At 42.5% G+C, this 18,983-nt stretch overlaps 1 protein-coding gene across 2 annotated transcripts; it reads right to left on the reverse strand.

The window, feature by feature from the left end:
- Window positions 1-3,006: 3,006 nt before the first annotated feature.
- Window positions 3,007-18,193, reverse strand: LOC115156621 (regulator of G-protein signaling 9). Of its 2 annotated transcripts, XM_029704127.1 has the most exons (19): window positions 17,947-18,193; window positions 16,302-16,398; window positions 15,323-15,373; window positions 15,073-15,179; window positions 14,935-14,986; window positions 13,855-13,913; window positions 13,682-13,758; window positions 13,445-13,526; window positions 11,276-11,338; window positions 10,512-10,541; window positions 10,340-10,401; window positions 10,040-10,153; window positions 9,788-9,903; window positions 9,424-9,511; window positions 9,194-9,332; window positions 8,955-9,037; window positions 8,699-8,822; window positions 4,448-4,854; window positions 3,007-4,362 (listed from the first exon to the last, which is right to left on the reverse strand). In XM_029704127.1, exons 1-19 carry the CDS (start codon window positions 18,010-18,012, stop codon window positions 4,191-4,193), a joined length of 1,989 nt encoding a protein of 662 aa, XP_029559987.1. In that variant the 5' UTR covers window positions 18,013-18,193; the 3' UTR covers window positions 3,007-4,190. The 2 variants fall into 2 exon arrangements, with proteins under 2 accessions (XP_029559987.1, XP_029559996.1); XM_029704136.1 differs by lacking the exons at window positions 3,007-4,362; window positions 4,448-4,854 and having other exon boundaries at window positions 7,724-8,822; window positions 17,947-18,189.
- Window positions 18,194-18,983: the final 790 nt, after the last annotated feature.

Here is an 18,983-nt window from a genome sequence, read left to right on the forward strand (position 1 = left end):
TGAACGCACTACCAGCGCTTTGAAAAGTTGATGTAATTCTACTTTCCTCTGGATATAAAGTCTCACATTCCTATCTCCAAAAGGACCAACCACACATACAACCAGTAAAGTAGGTTAAAATATGATTTTATTCAATATTCTGGCTTGCAGTGGTTATGAGAGGAAACTTTCCTGATTTAAACGCTAATTTCTTCCCGACGTAGAATTCAATGCAATTCAAGTCAGGTTTCCAGGCAAGGATGGAAGCAAATGTAAGTAATTACAACTTCCTAACAAATCATGAAAAAAAATTACAGTTAAGAAGAATATGTTAGTTAATGTAGAGAAACGATTCTACATATTTTTGGGTCATATGAAAATTGCTATTTAACAGGCTAGCTGACTAGCTAACATTAGCAAGCTATTTATCTTGCCATATGGGCATTTTACATTTTTATGAATTGTAATTTGTGTTGTTTAATGTTTTAGGGACTCTTGAGCAAACCAGCAAATCATGATGTCATCGTGTGAAACTTAGTGGGTGTAAATAATCTAGCTAGCTAGTTTAGCTAAAGCATTTACTTCAATTTGAATGTACACTCTTATAAGCTTGCCTTGCAGTTCAGTGAAACATATAGTATTTCTAAGTGAAATCATATTTATTCATTCTGGAATTTTGAACAATATGAACATTCCACCCATGAGGCCAGTAGGTAATTTGACTTCAGGAAAGTGTTTAATATTGAGCCCCCCCCCCCCCTTACCCTCAGAACCACCTAAATTTGTCAGGGCATGGAATCTACAAGGTGCCGAAAGCATTCCACAGGGATACTGGTCCATGTTGACTCCAATGCTTCCCAAAGTTGTGTCAAGTTGGCTAGATGTCCTTGGGTGGTGGACCATTCTTGTTACACACAGGAAACGGTTGAGCATGAAAAACCCAGCAGCGTTGCAGTTCCTGACAGACTCAAACTGTTGTGCCTGGCACCTACTACTATACCTTTTCAAAGGCACTTAACTCTTTTGTCTTGCCCTTTCACCCTTTGAATGGCACACACACAGTCCATGTCTCAATTGTCTCAAGGCTTAAAAATCCTTCTTTAACCTGTCTCCTCCCCTTCATCTACACTGATTGAAGTTGATTTAACAGGTGACATCAATAAGGGACCATAGCTTTCACCTGGATTCACCTGGTCAGTTAATGTCATGGAAAGAGCAGTCCAGGTCATGCAATGTTTTGTGCGCTCAGTAATATATGCATCTTCTGACAAGATACAAACATCTCATCTAGCTTGAACAAGTCCTCTTGACTGAATGAATGATTGTATGATTGGTGGCTGTAACTCTCTTTGTGGAGTAAGGTTTGTTGCAGAGGAAGGTGTGAGACTGGATCCTCTCAAGGAATCCTTCTCCCTGTTGAGTTTTTTCACGATGCTTCTGCTTCTGATCCTGGCTTCTGGAGATTCTGATCAACACTGTCCATGGTGCTGAATATGTGTTACTAGTGCTATTTGGTTGGTTGTTCACCTTTACCATTCTTCACATGATAGTCTCCACATGGGCTGCCAAATGTGTCAAATATACTGAACAAAAATATAAGCACAACATGCAACAATTTCAAAGATTTTACTGAGTTACAGTTCAGTTAAGAATCAGAAAACCAGTCAGTATCTGGTGTGACCACTATTTGTCTCATGCAGCACGACACATCTCCTTCACATAGAGTTGATCAGGCTGTTGATTGTGGCCTGTGGAATGTTGTCTCACTCCTCTTCAATGGCTGTGCGATGTTGCTGGATATTGCCGGAAACTGGAACACGCTGTCGTACACGTCAATCCAGAGCATCCCCAACGTGCTCAATGGATGACATGTCTGGTGAGTATGCAGGCCATGGAAGAACTGGGACATTATCTGCTTCCAGGAATTGTGTACAGATCCTTGTGACATGGGGCAGTGTATTATCATGCTGAAACATGAGGTGATGGCGGCGGATGAATGGTACGACAATGGGCCTCAGGATCTCATCACGATATCTCTGTGTATTCAAATTGACATCGACAAAATGTAATTGTGTTTGTTGTCTGTAGCTTATGTCTTCTCGTATCATAACCACACCGCCACCATGGGGAGCTCTGTACACAAGGTTGACATCAACAAATCGCTCGCCCACACTACGCCATACACGTGGTCTGCAGTTGTGAGGCCAGTTGGACGCACTGCCAAATTATCTAAAATGAGGCAGCTTATGGAAGAGAAATGAACATTCAATTCTCTGGCAACAGCTCTGGTGGACATTCCTCCAGTCAGCATGCAAATTGCACAATCTCTCAGAACTTGAGGCATCTCTGGCATTGTGTTGTGTGACAAAACTGCACATTTTAGAGTGGTCTTTTATTGTAATGATCATGCTGTTTAATCAGCTTCTTGATATGCCACACCTGTCAGGTGGATGGATTATCTTGGCAAAGCATGTAAACAAATTTGTGCACAACGTTTGAGAGAAATAAGCTTTTTGTGCATATGGAACATTTCTGGGATCTTTTATTTCAGCTCATGAAACATGAGACCAAAACTTCACATGTTGCGTTTATATTTTTGTTAAGTATTATTAGCTGAAATATATTTACGGGAAAACCATAGCCTTTATAGCTGTAGTACATTAGCTTGTCTTCAATCATGAAACATGCAGAGAACTCCACCTAGAGGAGGTTGTGCATCCTCACCACTAACCAGAAGACATACAGTATATAATGCCATACATTGTCAGTCAGTCTAGTTACACACAGGGGCGCAACTCTAGTTTTAGAAGTGGGGGAGACACAATTATTATTATTAAAAAAATGTATACAGGCGGATAAACACTCCAAACAGTCTACCCGACCGCTCGGAGGCGTCTGTATGGTCCTAAATCCTGGGGGGGGGGGGGGCAGAAATGCTATTTCAGAATGTGGACATGTCCCCTCCCCCGTCCCCAGTGAAAGTTGTGACCCTGGTTACACACATAGATTCATTTACTCCTCACCCTGTTACAGTCATGTTTAGTCATTTATTGAGGCACTTACACAAGAAATCATACAATACTGTTCACGTGTCACATTCTGGTCTCTGTAAACACATTAAAGGTAGAGGGTAAAATACATTCTGTTAGTTAACTCACTGCACTGTCCATTAGGAAAGACACTATGGAAAAACATCACTTAACCCCTAAAGATAAAGACAAAGGCTATCCAACAGGGGTCTGTATGAAACAGTGATTTAGGCAAGTCAGTAAACCTTGAGTCCAAGTCACTTGATAGTGTTAAAAGTTGCTGTCCAAACATTTTAAAGTTTAATTTCATTACAGTGTGGCACATTTGTAAGGCTATTAAATAGACAATACAGTTATCTAAGATGTATGTTGAATTATGCAAAAGAGAGAGATTGTCTGACATCAAAGTTACAACTTGTCAAGTCCAAGTCTGAGTCAACACTGGTAGAGTCCAACTCAGAGTCAACACTGGTCGAGTCCGAGTCAACACTGGTCGAGTCCAAGTCTGAGTCAACACTGGTCGAGTCCAAGTCTAAGTCACCACTGGTCGAGTCCAAGTCTGAGTCAACACTGGTCGAGTCCGAGTCTGAGTCAACACTGGTCGAGTCCAAGTCTGAGTCAACACTGGTCGAGTCCGAGTCGAGTCACGAGCTATGTAAATCGTGACCTGTGTCCGAGTCAAGTCCGAGTCACCACTGGTCGAGTCAAGTCCGAGTCCAAGTCCAAGTCACCACTGGTCGAGTCAAGTCTGAGTCCTGGACTAGAGTACTACAACACTACATAAAACAGCAGAGAAGCCACACGCAAAACTGTACAGAGCAGCAGCATGGTGGAGACACACTGTAGACCAAACGTCAGAAAAGTAAACAGAGTTTAACTCACTAGAATATTTAGAAATATGTACTGTACATTTTTGAGAGGTGTTGTGTAAACTCCCAGTAAACTCATAGAATCAAGAGCTGTGTTGATATCAGTGGGCAATGTTCAGCTAGCTTTGACTAGCTTCTGCTACTTCTGAATGTCCAGAGCATTGATGTATGAATTGAATGACCATCATCTGATAGGTGCGAGAGAGCGATCAGTTTGGTTAAATTAAGGATTACGGTAAGGATTCAGCTGTGTCCGTGTGTGTCCATCTCTGTGTGTGTTGTGCATTCGTGCGTGAATGTGTGTGTGTGTTTGTTACCCGGCCCCCTCATGAGGTGTCACACTCTCCCAGGGACAGATGATCTCCTTCACCTGCCCTCCTCCTCCTCCTCCCCTTCTCGACGCCCCCCCACTCTCCTCCTCATCCTCGGAGTCGATGGGGTAGATGCGACACTCTGGAGGGATGTCCACCTTGATCTGGAAAAAACTGAAGGAACGAGGAAAGAGGAATGAGGAGGGAATGAAGGGATGAGGATGCATAAAGGTGTATGAGCTTACTCTCTGTGACTCACTTGGCAATGCGTCTGGGCGGGGCTTGGCTGGGCTGCTCCGTGCTGATAGGCTGAACGCGGCTGCTGGTCCCGGCGGGGGCAGGACATTTAGGTGACAGGCTGGCGAATACCGTGGAGGAAGTACAGCCCCGCCTCAACAGACGGCCCAATGAGAGAGCCATACGGGAACGAGAAGTGACAGCTGTCCCCCAGCCCTCAGGGCCTGCCTCTCCCCCCTCCAGCCCACCTCCTCTTCCTTCCTCCCACCTGCGTTCTGAGGCGGGGGTGCTGTCTATGGTTACGCTGATGGGTGAAGGGCAGGCGGGGGTGTGGGGGAGACGGAAGGGGAAAGGGGGTGAGGCGGGGGAGGAGGAGGGGGGGCCGGAGTAGACCGCGAGGTGGGGGACGGGTGCTGTAAAGCGACACAGCTGTAGGGGTTAAAGGTCAGAGGTCAGATATAGGGTCAGGGGTGGGAAAGATCACTGAGAGTTCATACTAATACATCGCACACAGGGATGGAGTGGTAAAAATGATGAGTAAACGCTGAACACTGGTAAACTGTAGATGATGGGTAGCATGGATTGGTCAGGCCCTGTGACAGGAATGACTGAGTTATCTGTGAGTTCTGCTATGGCATTATGGTCCAATGGACAGTGACGGGCACAGTGACTGGATGACACAGTGAAGATGAGATGACAGACAGATATGAATGGTAATTGATGCTTTATTGGATAGATGGTGCAGACATGTAGGTTACAGTAATGACATACAACATATGTGCCATTCCACAAATAGACTGCCTTTAGGGGACTAGCTTTTTTTCTTCATTTTATTCCACCAAATTTGAACATTCTATCATTAATAGCACACGTTCCAACTTCTCAATAAACATGTTACATCTAAAGAGGTCAAATTAAGAAAACATGACTACAAAAGTGACTATTGACAGGGTTGACTGTAACAGGGTTGACAATTTCATCTTAAATCAGCCATAACTCCCATTGTTACAGTCTGAATGGACGCTTGCTGTGTGCAACCGGGAGGAACAATCACAAAAAAATTGAATATTTTTTAAACATTTCTAGCCTATCTACAATATATATACAAAAGTATGTGGACACCCCTTCAAATTAGTGGATTTGGCTAATTCAGCCACACCCGTTGCTGACAGGTGTATAAAATCGAGCATGCCATAAAATCTCCATAGACAAAGATTGGCAGTAGAATGGCCTTACTGAAGTGACTTTTAACGTGGCACCGTCATAGGATACCACCTTTCCAATAAGTCAGTTCGCCAAATTTCTGCCCTGCTAGAGCTGCCCCGGTCAACTGTAAGTGCTGTTATTGTGAACTGGAAATGTCTAGGAGCAACAACGGCTCAGCCGCGAAGTGGTAGGCCACACAAGCTCACAGAATGGGACCGCCGAGTGCTGAAGCGCGTAAAAATCGTCTGTCCTCGGTTGCAACACTCACTACTGAGTTCTAAACTGCCGCTGGAAGCAACGTCAGCACAAGAACTGTTCTTCAGGAGCTTCATGAAATGGGTTTCCATGGTCGAACAGCCGCAAACAAGCCTAAGATTACCATGCACAATGCCAAGCGTCAGCTGGAGTGGTGTAAAGCTCGCCGCCATTGGACTCTGGAGCAGTGAAAACACATTCTCCGGAGTGATGAATCACGCTTCACCATCTGGCAGTCCGATGGACTAATCTGGGTTTGGCAGATGCCAGGAGAACGCTGCCTGCCCGAATGCATAGTGCCAACTGTAAAGTTTGGTGGATGAGGAATAATGGTTAAGGCCCCTTAGTTCCAGTGAAGGGAAATCTTAACACTTACTTAATGACTTTATTGTCCCCACAGGGAAATTGTGTTGCAGTGTCATGTACACGTTTAAAGTGGCGTTTAAATACAAAACAAAATTGACAATATAACTTTCAGAACAGTTACATACCAATTAAACTTTTTTTTTAAAGACTAGCCTGCTGGCCTTACTGAGTCGATAGGAACATTAGGCCGAGCTATTTAGGAGGGATATCACACCTGGCACAAATGATTGTCTAGTTCTGTTTTTCCTGCTGAGGGGTGCCCTATACCTGCGCCCAGAGGAGAGTAGTTCAAAGTCCGGGTACAGGGGGTGGCTTGGGTCTAATTAAAAACATAAAAGAACGCCACCACACCAAACGTCACACACACTGCAGGATGCAACAGAGCCGCGCCCCCTGTCATCATAACACTACAGCATACAATGACATTCTAGACAATTCTGTGGTTCCAACTTTGTGGCAACAGTTTGGGGCCCTTTCCTGTTTCAGCATGACAATGCCCCCGTGCACAAAGCCGAGGTCTATACAGAAATGGTTTGTCGAGATCGGTGTGGAAGAACTTGACTGGCCTGCACAGAGCCCTGACTTCAACCCGATTGAACACCTTTGGGATCAATTGGAACACCAACTGCAAGCCAGGCCTGATCACCCAACATCTGTGCAAGTCCCGACAGCAATGTTCCAACATCTAGTGGAAAGCCTTCCCAGAAGAGTGGAGGCTGTTATAGCAGCAACGGGGGAGTCAACTCCATATTAATGCCCATGACTTTGGAATGAGATGTTCAACAAGGTGTCCACATACACTACATGACAAAGAGTATCTATGGGTAACAGGGTTGACGTGTTATGCTCGATGTTCTCAGTTTTCCACCACAAAACACCAGAAAATGGCCAGAAAAAGTAAAGCCATCTCAACTGCTATTAAATGTTCAATGTTTCTTAAAAAAAGGAATAGTGTTAACATATTAACACAAGAGTTGAGTTCACGTTACAGGGTTAACCCTGAGGGACAAATTAAGAGTTTATTTCCAAAATGCTATATATATCCATAACAGAAATGTCGGTAAATTAGCTTTGACTGTTTGAAGAACTTATGAAAGAGATGAGAGGAAAAACACACCATCTAATCATGGCATGGGGTTGTTCAATGACTGACATGTATTTGTTTATAATCTGTCACATGATGGTTTCATTTCAGAGACAAATAATCATGTTTTTTGCTAAACGCTATATATCCGCCTCACTCTCAGAGAAATAAGTAGTACTGCTAGGTTTTACATAAAAAAATGATTCAATGCAGTAATATGAGATCTGTATGTAAAACATTTGACATTTTAGTTATTTAGCAGATGCTCTTATTCAGAGCGATTGACAGTTAGTCAATTTATCTTAAGATATCTAGGTGAGACAACCACCTATCACAGTCAAATACAGAATACGAACATTTCATTCTAGCTAAATAATGGATTTATAGTGAATGGCAAAACTTTGTTTTTAATCTATTAATTAAACAACTTAGAACAGTAATATTGTACACACAGGAAGGCTCCCATAAGCAACCATTTCTGATGAAACAAAAACACAAAATTTGAAAAATTGGTGGATATAGCATTTTGGAAATAAACCCTTCAAATGTAAATTAAATGAATCACATTAAATAAGATCGTTCCCTAAGCAACAAAAGAACTAGGACTGATGGTAAAAACTTTGGGAAGATCTTGGGGTTAAGTGGGTTAAAATCTTCCTAGAAGTTGGACAAACATGACTTGCGACATGCCAAAATGGGAATTTTCAGTTAAAAAAACAATTTATTTGAATGAGAAAACACTGCTATTGGCATTGTTTGCCGTGGTTTATGTACACACAATGTCTGAGGGACATAAAAGGCACTCTATTGGTGGAACAACCCAGATATGTCCCTATTGGTGGAACAACCCAGATATGTCCCTATTGGTGGAACAACCCAGATATGTCCCTATAGGTGGAACATGAAGCTGATGACATTGAAAGAGAGGTGAGAGACGCAGAAACCGGTGAGACGCAGGTGAACATACCATCAAGACTAAAACACTATCAACTGTGACATTTACTAAGATTTTCTAGAATAATGTGAACAGAAAACACTTAATACCTTTACATGTAACGGTCTGTGGTTGTACTGCATTAGACTGAGTCAGACATTACTGTTCTAGTATACAGTTCATAGAAATTCAAAATTGCACATTTCATTTCAAATCTTCACAAATTGTCAGCACTGCTGTCCTCCAAACTATTTTTAAAGATAGCAACATCGTTGCTTCGTTTTCATTGGGTGTGTAGCCTATGTGTGTGTGTGTGTAGTTGTGCTTCTAGAAGTGTGTGTATTTATGTCAATGCATGTGAGTAAGTCTGTGGTCTATTTTTTGGGTGGGGGCACCTCCTTGCCCTTGTTGCTGAGTTTACTCATGACCTGTGTGATGTCTACAGGTCCACTGGTGGCCATCCTGGCTCTCTCCTCCTTCTCCTGCTGGCGGACGATGATGGGACTGATGCTGGGACGACGCTTCCTCGCATTGGCCTCCAACTGGGACACACTGGAGAAGGGAGGTGGCGGAGAAAGAGTTATTAACGTCCTTACAGCTACAAAGTCTTTCTATCTCTGCATTGACGGAGATAGACATGACAGTCCAGACAATATGTCAACTGTACTGACACACAGCACTGACCTGAACCTGTGTTGATCAGGACCGATGGCCCTCTTCTGAGTGTCCTTAAACACTGGAGACTTCAGGTACCGCCCATAAGAGTCCTATAACAACACACTTAGATACCTCCTGTACGTGTACTGAAAGTTTTACTCCAAAATAAGTTAGTCAGGAATGTTACATCATGGCAGCCATTTTGTGTTTGATTTCTCCAGTTACAGCAGGCAGAGGGCCAGTAGTATTAATGCGGTGAAACTGACCTTCTTCATCAGCATGAAGATGTGTGTCTGAGCTGCGTCCAGTACGTATCTGTGAGGGTGTTTCAGCCCTTTAACCGTCACTTCCATGGTCTTCCCGTCAATGTTGATCCACCGGGGGGCGCCACGCGCCAAGAAAGTCCTGACCAGAGACATGAGTGAGTGTGAGTTTGTGTGTGTGTGTGTGTGTGTGTGTGTGTGTGTGTGTGTGTGTGTGTGTGTGTGTGTCTTACTTGTAGACCTGCTGGGCCTTCTCGTTCATGGTAGCAGCCGTTCCCCACTTCAGATCCTCACACGCCTCCCAGAATGCCAGGTTCTCACCTGTCAATCAATCAGTCAACCAATCAAACTTGACTTTTATAATATCAACCCCTAATAGAACAAGTAGATGCACCTTCAGAAGAGCCAGATGGTTGGGTGTCAAAGGGACTGGTACGTTACTGCCTAGAATTCTCTATTAGGTGTTTATATAATATGTATTTAATCAGGTTAGTCTCGCTGAGATGAAAATCTATTTTTCAAGAGAGACCTGGACCAACATATAATACCATTGTTGTAATGTTTTCCCAATGTTGTCATAACGTTGTATCAACATACCGCTGAACTCCTTCTTGAGGAAGAGTCTGAAGTCATCTCTGCCTCGAGGGTCAGAGAGCAGCTCCCCGAAACTGAACGTCCACCTCTCCACACGCATCTTAGTAGGAATATCCACACTGACAGACATACACACACACAGACACACACACACATGAATGTCCATGTATTGATACTGTATAAGTTAAAATGATACATTCTATAACAACAGGTAGGACAGAAAGAGTAAGTTGAACAGTTGGGGATCAGACTCACTTGGCCATGTTGAGCAACCAGTAGGTGACATCATCGGTGACCCAGGGGTTGCTAGGGAGACAGGGGGCTAGGAAAGGGTCGTGCTTATTACAGGTGACGGAGTATTTCACCAGACTGGAGAAGAGAGAGAACACGCACACACAAACAACTACTACTATGTTGGAGAGAACGGAGAATGATGCTTTTCAGCACCTAGTCATACAAATGTTTTCACCATTTATTACGACACAGTGCCTAGTATGTGAGTTCAGTTTTTAACCCTGGGTGTGTCAAACGTGACGAAATGTAAACTAGACGTACGCTCCGATAGAGACAGATGACTTGACCCTCGGCCTCATGATGGACTGCTGGGTAAAAATCATCTACAGGAAACAGGAAAAAGGAAGTGGTCATCAACACAGACAAAAGGAAGGAGGAACTGGTCATATGTAAATGGACTAATTATGTTAGGATATAAAATGTTGTTACTAACAATTCTTCTGAAGAAGTCTGAAGTTTCTTTCTGGAAAATAAAACAATGATTTGGTTATCTCAAAGCAGAATGGCCAGCTACAGTCAACTTTGTTCCATTAGACATAAAGTAATAATGTGGTATTTATCACTACACTTAATGGTTTGTGTGTGTGTGTGTGTGTGTGTGTGTGTGTGTGTGTGTGTGTGTGTGTGTGTGTGTGTGTGTGTGTGAGTGTGTGTGTGTGTGTGTGTGTGTGTGTGTGTGTGTGTGTGTGTGTGTGTGTGTGTGTGTGTGTGTGTGTGTGTGTGTGTGTGAGTGAGTGTGTGTGTGCAGACGGAAGTACTCTTAAAAGTTGAAACAGTAAAAGAGAAGAGAACCTGCAGAGAGAAAAGAGAAGAGAAGGGGGATATCCTGTCAATTCAATCAAATAGAAATCAAATGAAGGGAGCAATCTGCAATATCTTCAGTTGAAGTCTGAGATTGGATTTGGCTAACAGAGTAGACAGGTGTGGTGTGATTGGTTGACAGTGTCCAGATGTAATGTGGGGGCAAGTAAAAGGGTGTGTACCTGTATCTAATGTCAGATTACCACAGTTGAAATCCTCTTATCAAATATAAGCAGCTTGAATAGAGCCGTGCTAGGTCACAATGACGAACCTGTAGTTACAATACACCCTCAGCATAAGCAGGCTAATCTACACACACACACACACACACACACACACACACACACACACACACACACACACACACACACACACACACACACACTGACCTGTTACCTCCTCTGCGTTGGGGTCTACCATGCGTTCTAGTCCGTAGTCCATTGCACTGACGGTCCCTGGCTAGACAGACAGACAGACAGACAGACAGGGTAATGTGCATGGTATGATAATATAATTTGAGAGCATGGTGTGTTGTTCTGTTGATTGGTATAAGACTGAGAAATTAGCTAGGCCCCCTACCCCTCCGCCCCTAATGAGAATATCCAGCATGCATCATTCTCTACCCATGATTCCTCATTAGCAGCCTGTCTGTCTAGACAGAGGTAAAGGCCAAAACTCCTACCTGCAGAGACACACATCATCTCACCCAAAGATATATTCACCTGTCAGCAGAATAATGTATGATAATCGATCTGATCATATTTACTGTCTGATAAATTCAGTTTGAAGACAGGATTAACCATTTACTGCAGTGGGCTAAATCAGGGTCACACAGGGTGATTATTGGTGGTCTTAAACAAATCTACTCTGATACAAAAGTCTACACCTCACACACACATGGTTATGGACTTAAAGAAAGAAGACACCTGTACCATGTCAGATATAGAGTTTAAATGTATTACATTTGGAGTTGCATCCCAATATTACACTTTAAATACATCACTGAAGACTGAAATATAACAAAACCGTTAGAAACATAGAAACACTGGATTTTTTATTTTTAAATAATGTTAATTAATTATGAAATTATGAAAACTATTAATAACATTCCACCCATGAAGACACTAGGTAATTTGACTGCAGGAAAAGGCTACCATACAACAGTTTACTGGGTCTCTCATTGGCACCAGTGTATGATAAAGGTACAGTGACACAGTTTTTTTAACATGACTTAAAAAACGTAAGCCTATGCAACATTAACCAATTAAAAACAGTTCTGTAGCGATGAGGTTTGTACAGTAAGCTATAGGCCCAATACATTATCACTGCATATTGGCTACGCTTGAATTGCCCTGCCATTGTTCTTCTCAGACCATTTTGAAATTTATTTCAAACTTTTAGGTATATGAAAGGAGAAAGGGGATACCTAGTAATTTGCACAACTGAATGCATTCAACCAAAAGATCATTTGTTGTATTACTTGTGAGGCACAACTTAGTGAGCATAATAATTTGCTTTTTTTTTTTTACTGGACTGATGGCCTGCGTTTGATGGTCAGTCTGAGGGGAGGGACCAGCGGTGAGGCTGCCTCTCACCTGACTCACCGTCCCTCCTCTCTCCCTCCCTCTGCTGAGAAAGGGGGACACAGTCTTCCAGCTGATAGTGAAACTTAAGTCGCACTGCATTATGTCTGCACCAATTCATGTTGTTACTCCTATGACCAGAGAAAGGTAAATATTCCTCGATAGAAAAGAAAAGACACAAGCCGTTAATAATGACAACGCAAGCTTATCGGAAAACTTTGCTATACGCATTCATCACAGTGCTGGTTGTAGCGTGAGTGGAAGTAGGGAGAACGCGCATTTTATGGCTTACAAGTGTTTAACAAAGTGTTGACAGTGCTTAATAGGAACTTAATGTGAGATATCAAAACTTTTAAAAGCATGATTAGAGAGAGACTGAATGAATATGGCAAAAAGCTGCTGTTTTTATGAGTAAGTTCATGTTTAAGTTCGTATTCATTCAGTCTCTCTCTAATCACGGTTTTAAAAGTTTTGAAATCTCACATGATCAACTTTGCTGTGCATTCAAAGTTTATTTTTACAGTCTATGGAGCGAGGAAACTGTGCAGACACGGTGATCTGAGCTATCTGATTGGTCAGCGATAGGCCTATAAGTGCACTTGATTTGTTCTCGGGGCCTGCCAGGTAGGGAGAGTTCTACCTTCAGACACATGCGCTAGGGCTGCTGAATCAAGTGCACCTATCGCCAACAGTACTAGCGCTGCTGAATCAAGTGGGCTTCTGAATCAAGTGGGCTGCTGAATCAAGTGGGCTGCTGAATCAAGTGGGCTGCTGAATCAAGTACACCTTTTGCCAATAAAAATAAATGCAAGGCTTTATCGTTGGGTTTTTTACAGAAATGTTTGGTGATCGACTAGGAATGCTTTGGAGATCGTCCAGTCGATTGCAATTGACCGGTTGGAGACCACATACAGTTTGATGTAGTGTGTGTGTGTGTGTGTGTGTGTGTGTGTGTGTGTGTGTGTGTGTGTGTGTGTCTCACCGGAGGTCTGTGTACAACCCAGTAGGCTCTCTCCTGGCAGTCAAATACCGCTCGATCAGGCTTCTTCCTCTCCTTCCCCGCCCTGCACACACACACACACACACACACACACACACAATACAGCTGTTAGTTAACTCACACAGCTGTGAGTTAGAGGCCTGATAAACAATCTATGTTCCCACGTAAACAGTCTGTGGATGAATGGATGTTAGTGTAGTCTGTTTCTGCCAGACTAACCTGTACTGTTCTTTAGCCTGCATCACAATGAAGTCCCACTTATGGTTCATCCACTTGTGAAGGCTGCTATACTGCTCCTGAAGAGAAAACACAGATGTGTGTTACCACTTAGACAGATGTGGGCCTGCGTGTGTGTGTGTGTGTGTGTGTGAGAGAGAGAGAATGTCTCTCACCTGTTCATGCATCTCTAGTACTCCTTTCTTGCGGATGTTTCTCTTGGCCAGGTAGATTGCTGAAAAATAAACATGATTTTATTAGTTGTTTTTTTTACTTATTCATGTGTGGCACATTGCGCCACAATATTGTTTTGAACGTTCGTTTTAGGACTGAGCATTCTACTCGATGCATCTTCATTGAGCGCTGATAAAGATTTATTCCAAAGTGCAGTACTGTGGCTTGAAAACACGATGACATTTCTAAAGAAGGCGAATAATTCGTAGGAAAACCTTTTGTCATCATTTCGATGTCGCCAGATTGACTTTAGTTGCAGTATAACGTTAGCTAGCTAGCTAAGATTGAGGGGAGACTTCCAGATTTTAGCTAGCTAATGTTAGCACTGCTAGCAATTTTTTATTAACTTTGCTAGCTAATGACAATATTTCCATCTGTCTAAAGTAAATTCGACAACATGATGATTGTTTCCTACTAAATATGTGCCTACTTTAGCAACGTCATCGTATTCCCAAGCCCCTATAGTGTAATTTGGACAAAACAGTCATTAGCCCTGGTTTAGAGTCCTTAGCTCCCGTTCTACTTTTGAGCATCAATATGGCTGCTCCATCTGTAGAACATTGATTCAAAATGGCAACGACGCGACCGAGTGATGGAGGTGCAATACACGAATATGTCCACAATGTAGGTGACCTAACAATAAAGAAAGCTTTAAAGCTGCAACATGTAACTTTTTGGGCGACCCGACCAAATTCACATAGAAATGTTAGTTATAGATCTGTAATTCTCATTGAAAGAAAGTCTAAGAAGCGGTAGACCTGTTCTATGTGTGCTACTTCTATGCTTCAAATTTAGTTTTTTGCATATTTTATTTTCAGTTTTGTACACCAGCTTCATTAGCTGAAAATACAATATCTTTTGTTATGAAAAATTATATTTCACCGTGGTTTAGATGGTAGAATGATTCTCTACACTATACTTAGTTGTTTTGTCACATAAACTGAAATTAGGCAAACTATTAGAATTTTATCAACCAGGAAAGTGCACCTTTAACTATGTTTGTCTCGTTGTGTGTATCTCACCATAGTCTGTGTCCTCTACAGGCCACTGCTGGGCCGGCCAAAAGTATGGTGTCTGAGAGAAGACAAAAAGCACAGAGGTTTGGCATAGAGTTAGGCGTATGGGGTTGGTTAAGGTTTATAAGGTGTTGTCGTGGTTACCTGAAAGCGGTAGAGGGCTGTGTCTGGTTTGATGACTAGTCGTTTATGATCCTGGAGGGGATAGATGTACCCAAACGCCACCAACATGGTGCCCAGAGCCCACGCTTCTACACAGACAGAGAGAGAGAGGGGAAGAGGGAGAGAAGGAGCGAGAGACAGAGAGAGAGGGGTGGAGAGGGAGAATATGAGAGTGAAAGAGAACCGTAATTCAAGAATGTTCTGTGTATGTCTGAGAAGAAAGCTCTCTTACCTTCTGCCTCTATAGTGTAACGGTTGGCTAGCCATGTCACGACATCCTCACCTGGAGAAGGTTGCAAAAAACATCACAACTATTATGGAGATATGACATCACATGTATGACATCAGGTGGACACTTTCATTGATGTTACTCTGTAATATAAAGAGGGTGTGGAAAGTAGATGAGAGAGAGAGAGAAAGGAAGAGGAGGAGGATATTAGAGCGACCGAGAGAGAGATAGAGACACAGAAAGAGAGAGAGGGAGAGAGAAAAAGGGAGAGTAGAAAGAGAGACTGCCCACAGAACATTACATGTGGAGTCTGTAAATGCCAGAGGCCTCCCTCTGAGAGAAACTACTGCTGAGACAGTCAATATACTGAGAGGGGATGATGAGAGGGGAGGGGAGCTTCTATTTTGCAAACCAAATTTCCATAAGGGATTCTGGGAGATCTATTCTATTCCAGTCTGTTCTGTTCTATTATTTACCAATGATAGAATACCAGAAATGGACCAGGCTGTAGTGGCGTCATTAAAACTCAAGAGTATAGGTTCTTTATCAATCTCTCTTCTATCTTTCTCTCTCTCTATCATTCACTCTCTCATTGTCTCTCCCTCCATCATCTCTCTCTCTCATCCTTCTCTCTCTCTCCATCCTCTCTCTCCATCCTTCTCTCTCTAGCCTTCATTCTCTCTCCCTCCATAATCTCTCTCATCCTCTCTTTATCCTTCCTTCTCTCCCTCTCCTCTCTTTTGCCTTCCTTCTCACCCTCCTACACTCTCTCCCTCCCTCTGTTTCCACTCTCTCCCTCTCAGTAAGAGGTTGTCATGGAGATAGAATATTGAGCTCAAGACATGGGAAAAAATAGGAGTTACCTAACCTATGGCAACCACTATCAATCCACTGAGTGTGTTTTTCTGTGTGCTTCTTTGTGTGTGGTGTGTGGTGTGTGTGTGTGGTGTGTGGTGTGGTGTGTGTGTGTGTGTGTGTTTACCTGTGATAGCGTGTGGTATAGTAGTGATAACCAGTTTCTGGGGTTGTGACTTGACTCCAGTCTTTGGATCCTGCATCTCCAGCATCACAGCCTCCACCTGGAAGACAACAGGAACACAGGTTGTAAAGACAACACATCACTAACGGCGTACACCACTACAGAGGCTGGTCACCAAGACAACGGGTTGTCAAAATAATAGGTTACCATGACAGTAGGACAGACAGTCAACAGGTTACTATGACGAGACAGGTCAGAGCCATATATGCATATAATTACATAATTCTATTACTTTTAAGTAGTACTATTACTATTAAATAATAGGATGTCTGTGCTTTGTAGTTCTGAGACAGGTTATTGGGAGGACTGTGAGGAAGGAGACAGGGAACACAAACAAGCATATACACGCTCTGTGGAGGAAGGACATTGTTCCTCTTAATGTTTGGAGAACCAGTGTGTTTCAGCAAGTAGGGTTCTGTCTGTCTGCCTGCCTGTTTTGAACCCGGCTACCAGTGTGTCTCAGTCAGTCTTGCCGTGTATTAAACCATCCTGCTCTTCTGGCCTGTCTCTGACTGATATGAAGGGGCTTTCTGCCAGAGGCTTTGATGTCATGTGACAGTAACACCATCCAGCTAGGTTCAGCCAACCACAGCAGACTCTCAGCACCCTCTGGGCACTAACTGTCACTGGGCCAAACGAAGCTTGTAAATAGGCTAAACATCATAGTCTTGAGTTACACAGAGAACCCAGTTTTAGTACCCTGTTGGTAACAGAAGCAGGTACAACAAGCATAGTCCCAGCTGGAAAAGCACTAGGATCTGTCCTCTCCATACTGCTACTGTCTGGATTAACGCGCTAATGGTGGTGCGGTTAATACTAATCAGACTAATGCTGATCATGCTCACTGACCGCATCAATGAGTAGCAATACAATGCTAAAGAGAACACCGTGTCAATCAAAGTCAAAATAAAGATACCAGTAAGTGAAAGGCTGTTCACCAATGTAATTTACTTTAACACATTGAGAATAGGTGGTCTCGCTCTCATTTTACTGCGTAGCTTTCAAGATCTTGCAGATCTTCACCTGTGAAACAACTAAACATGAACGGTTATAATTCCCAGGCTTTCCTGTGAATTATGTTTTCTGATAACTGAGTTTTCAAATTGGCCATTGTAAGAGAAAATGGCATGTTAGGAAAATATATGTGTATGTATTATTATCATATAGGTGCGTTGGGTTGACAGACATTGATCGAATAATAGCAGAAAAACAGAACTGCCCACCAACGTCTATTTTTTATTTTTTTGTACATTTAGTGAAATTGTCGACGAACGTAAATTGAACGTGAAATCAACAAAAAACGTCCTCATGCCATTGGATTTAGGTTAAAAGTTGGATGAAAATAATGCGCAATTCCACTACGTTTAAGACTTTTTTGCGAATCCAATTAGTTTTCAACGTTGATTAACGTTATGACATTTGGGGTTTGAAATTAAGTGTAAACAACGTTGATTCAACCAGTCTTTGCCCAGTGTATGAAGTACAAACAGACGATTTTATTTTAAGAACTAAATATAGCAAGACAGCCTAGATGTCTGCGTCTGCGGTGTGTATCATAACCGTATCATGTCTGATAAAGCTAACCGACCTTTTTGAGACATGCCATCCTCGGTCGGAACCTCTGTCCATGATCCCGTACATTTCTGATGGTCATGTTGTTTCCTTTCCTCCCCTCTTATTCGCTATGATAACGCCAATACTGAATTAATTTAGTCTAATATTTCTCCAGCCAAAGCGAAGATGCTGGATGCGAGTGAATAAGCAAGCAGTTTATCAATACAATGACCAGCAGCAAGCATCCATAGAGATGGAGAGGGATTGCGTATCAGCCAATCAGGGCACTGTTCTATATTACCGCCAGTGATTTTACCTGCCTGTCACTGCCTGGGTTTCCGCTAGCTTCTATAGCTGCAAAGTCACATTCCACAGCCACCTGCCTGTCACTGCCTGGGTTTCCACTAGCTTCTATAGCTGCAAAGTCACATTCCACAGCCACAAAGTCACATTCCACAGCCACAAAGTCAAAATTGGCCACAATGGCGGAATTTGTTGTCTTAATTTAAGGTTAGGGTTAGGCATAAAGTTAACAGTGTGGTCAAGGTTATGTTTAAAATGCGATTTTAAGAAGATAAATTGTAGAAATGGGCGAGGTTTATGACTTTGTGGCTATAAAAGCTAGTGATGACCCACAGACTGTGTTATAACAGTTACCGGTCACGCTCTGCGTTTACGCAACTGTGACCACTAGGTGATGACGTTGGGTTATAAATCTCAGTTTACATATTTCATGATTCAATTATGATTGTAATTTGGCAGTGTTGAATTGTTCTGTTAAATGTTAAATGATGCATTTAATGTGATGTGAATAATAAGGTGTTTCAATGCTATAATTTTAGGCACTACTATTTTCTTTCATTTGGTCAACTTGGTAAAATATTTGGTTTAATTGAGGATTTAAAAACGTTTTATCAGGGCAAAACTACATGTTTTATTGAAAATACAAAATCACATGGTTGAGTGATGAGATAAGGTATTCATTTAGCATAGCAAGAAAGGCATTATATACAAGATTTGTTTACTGTATACTACAGTGGAGGGGAGGACGGCTGATAATAATGGCTGGAA

The sequence above is a fragment of the Salmo trutta genome, chromosome 2 (assembly GCF_901001165.1).
Source record: "Salmo trutta chromosome 2, fSalTru1.1, whole genome shotgun sequence".
NCBI classification, from domain to species: domain Eukaryota; kingdom Metazoa; phylum Chordata; class Actinopteri; order Salmoniformes; family Salmonidae; genus Salmo; species Salmo trutta.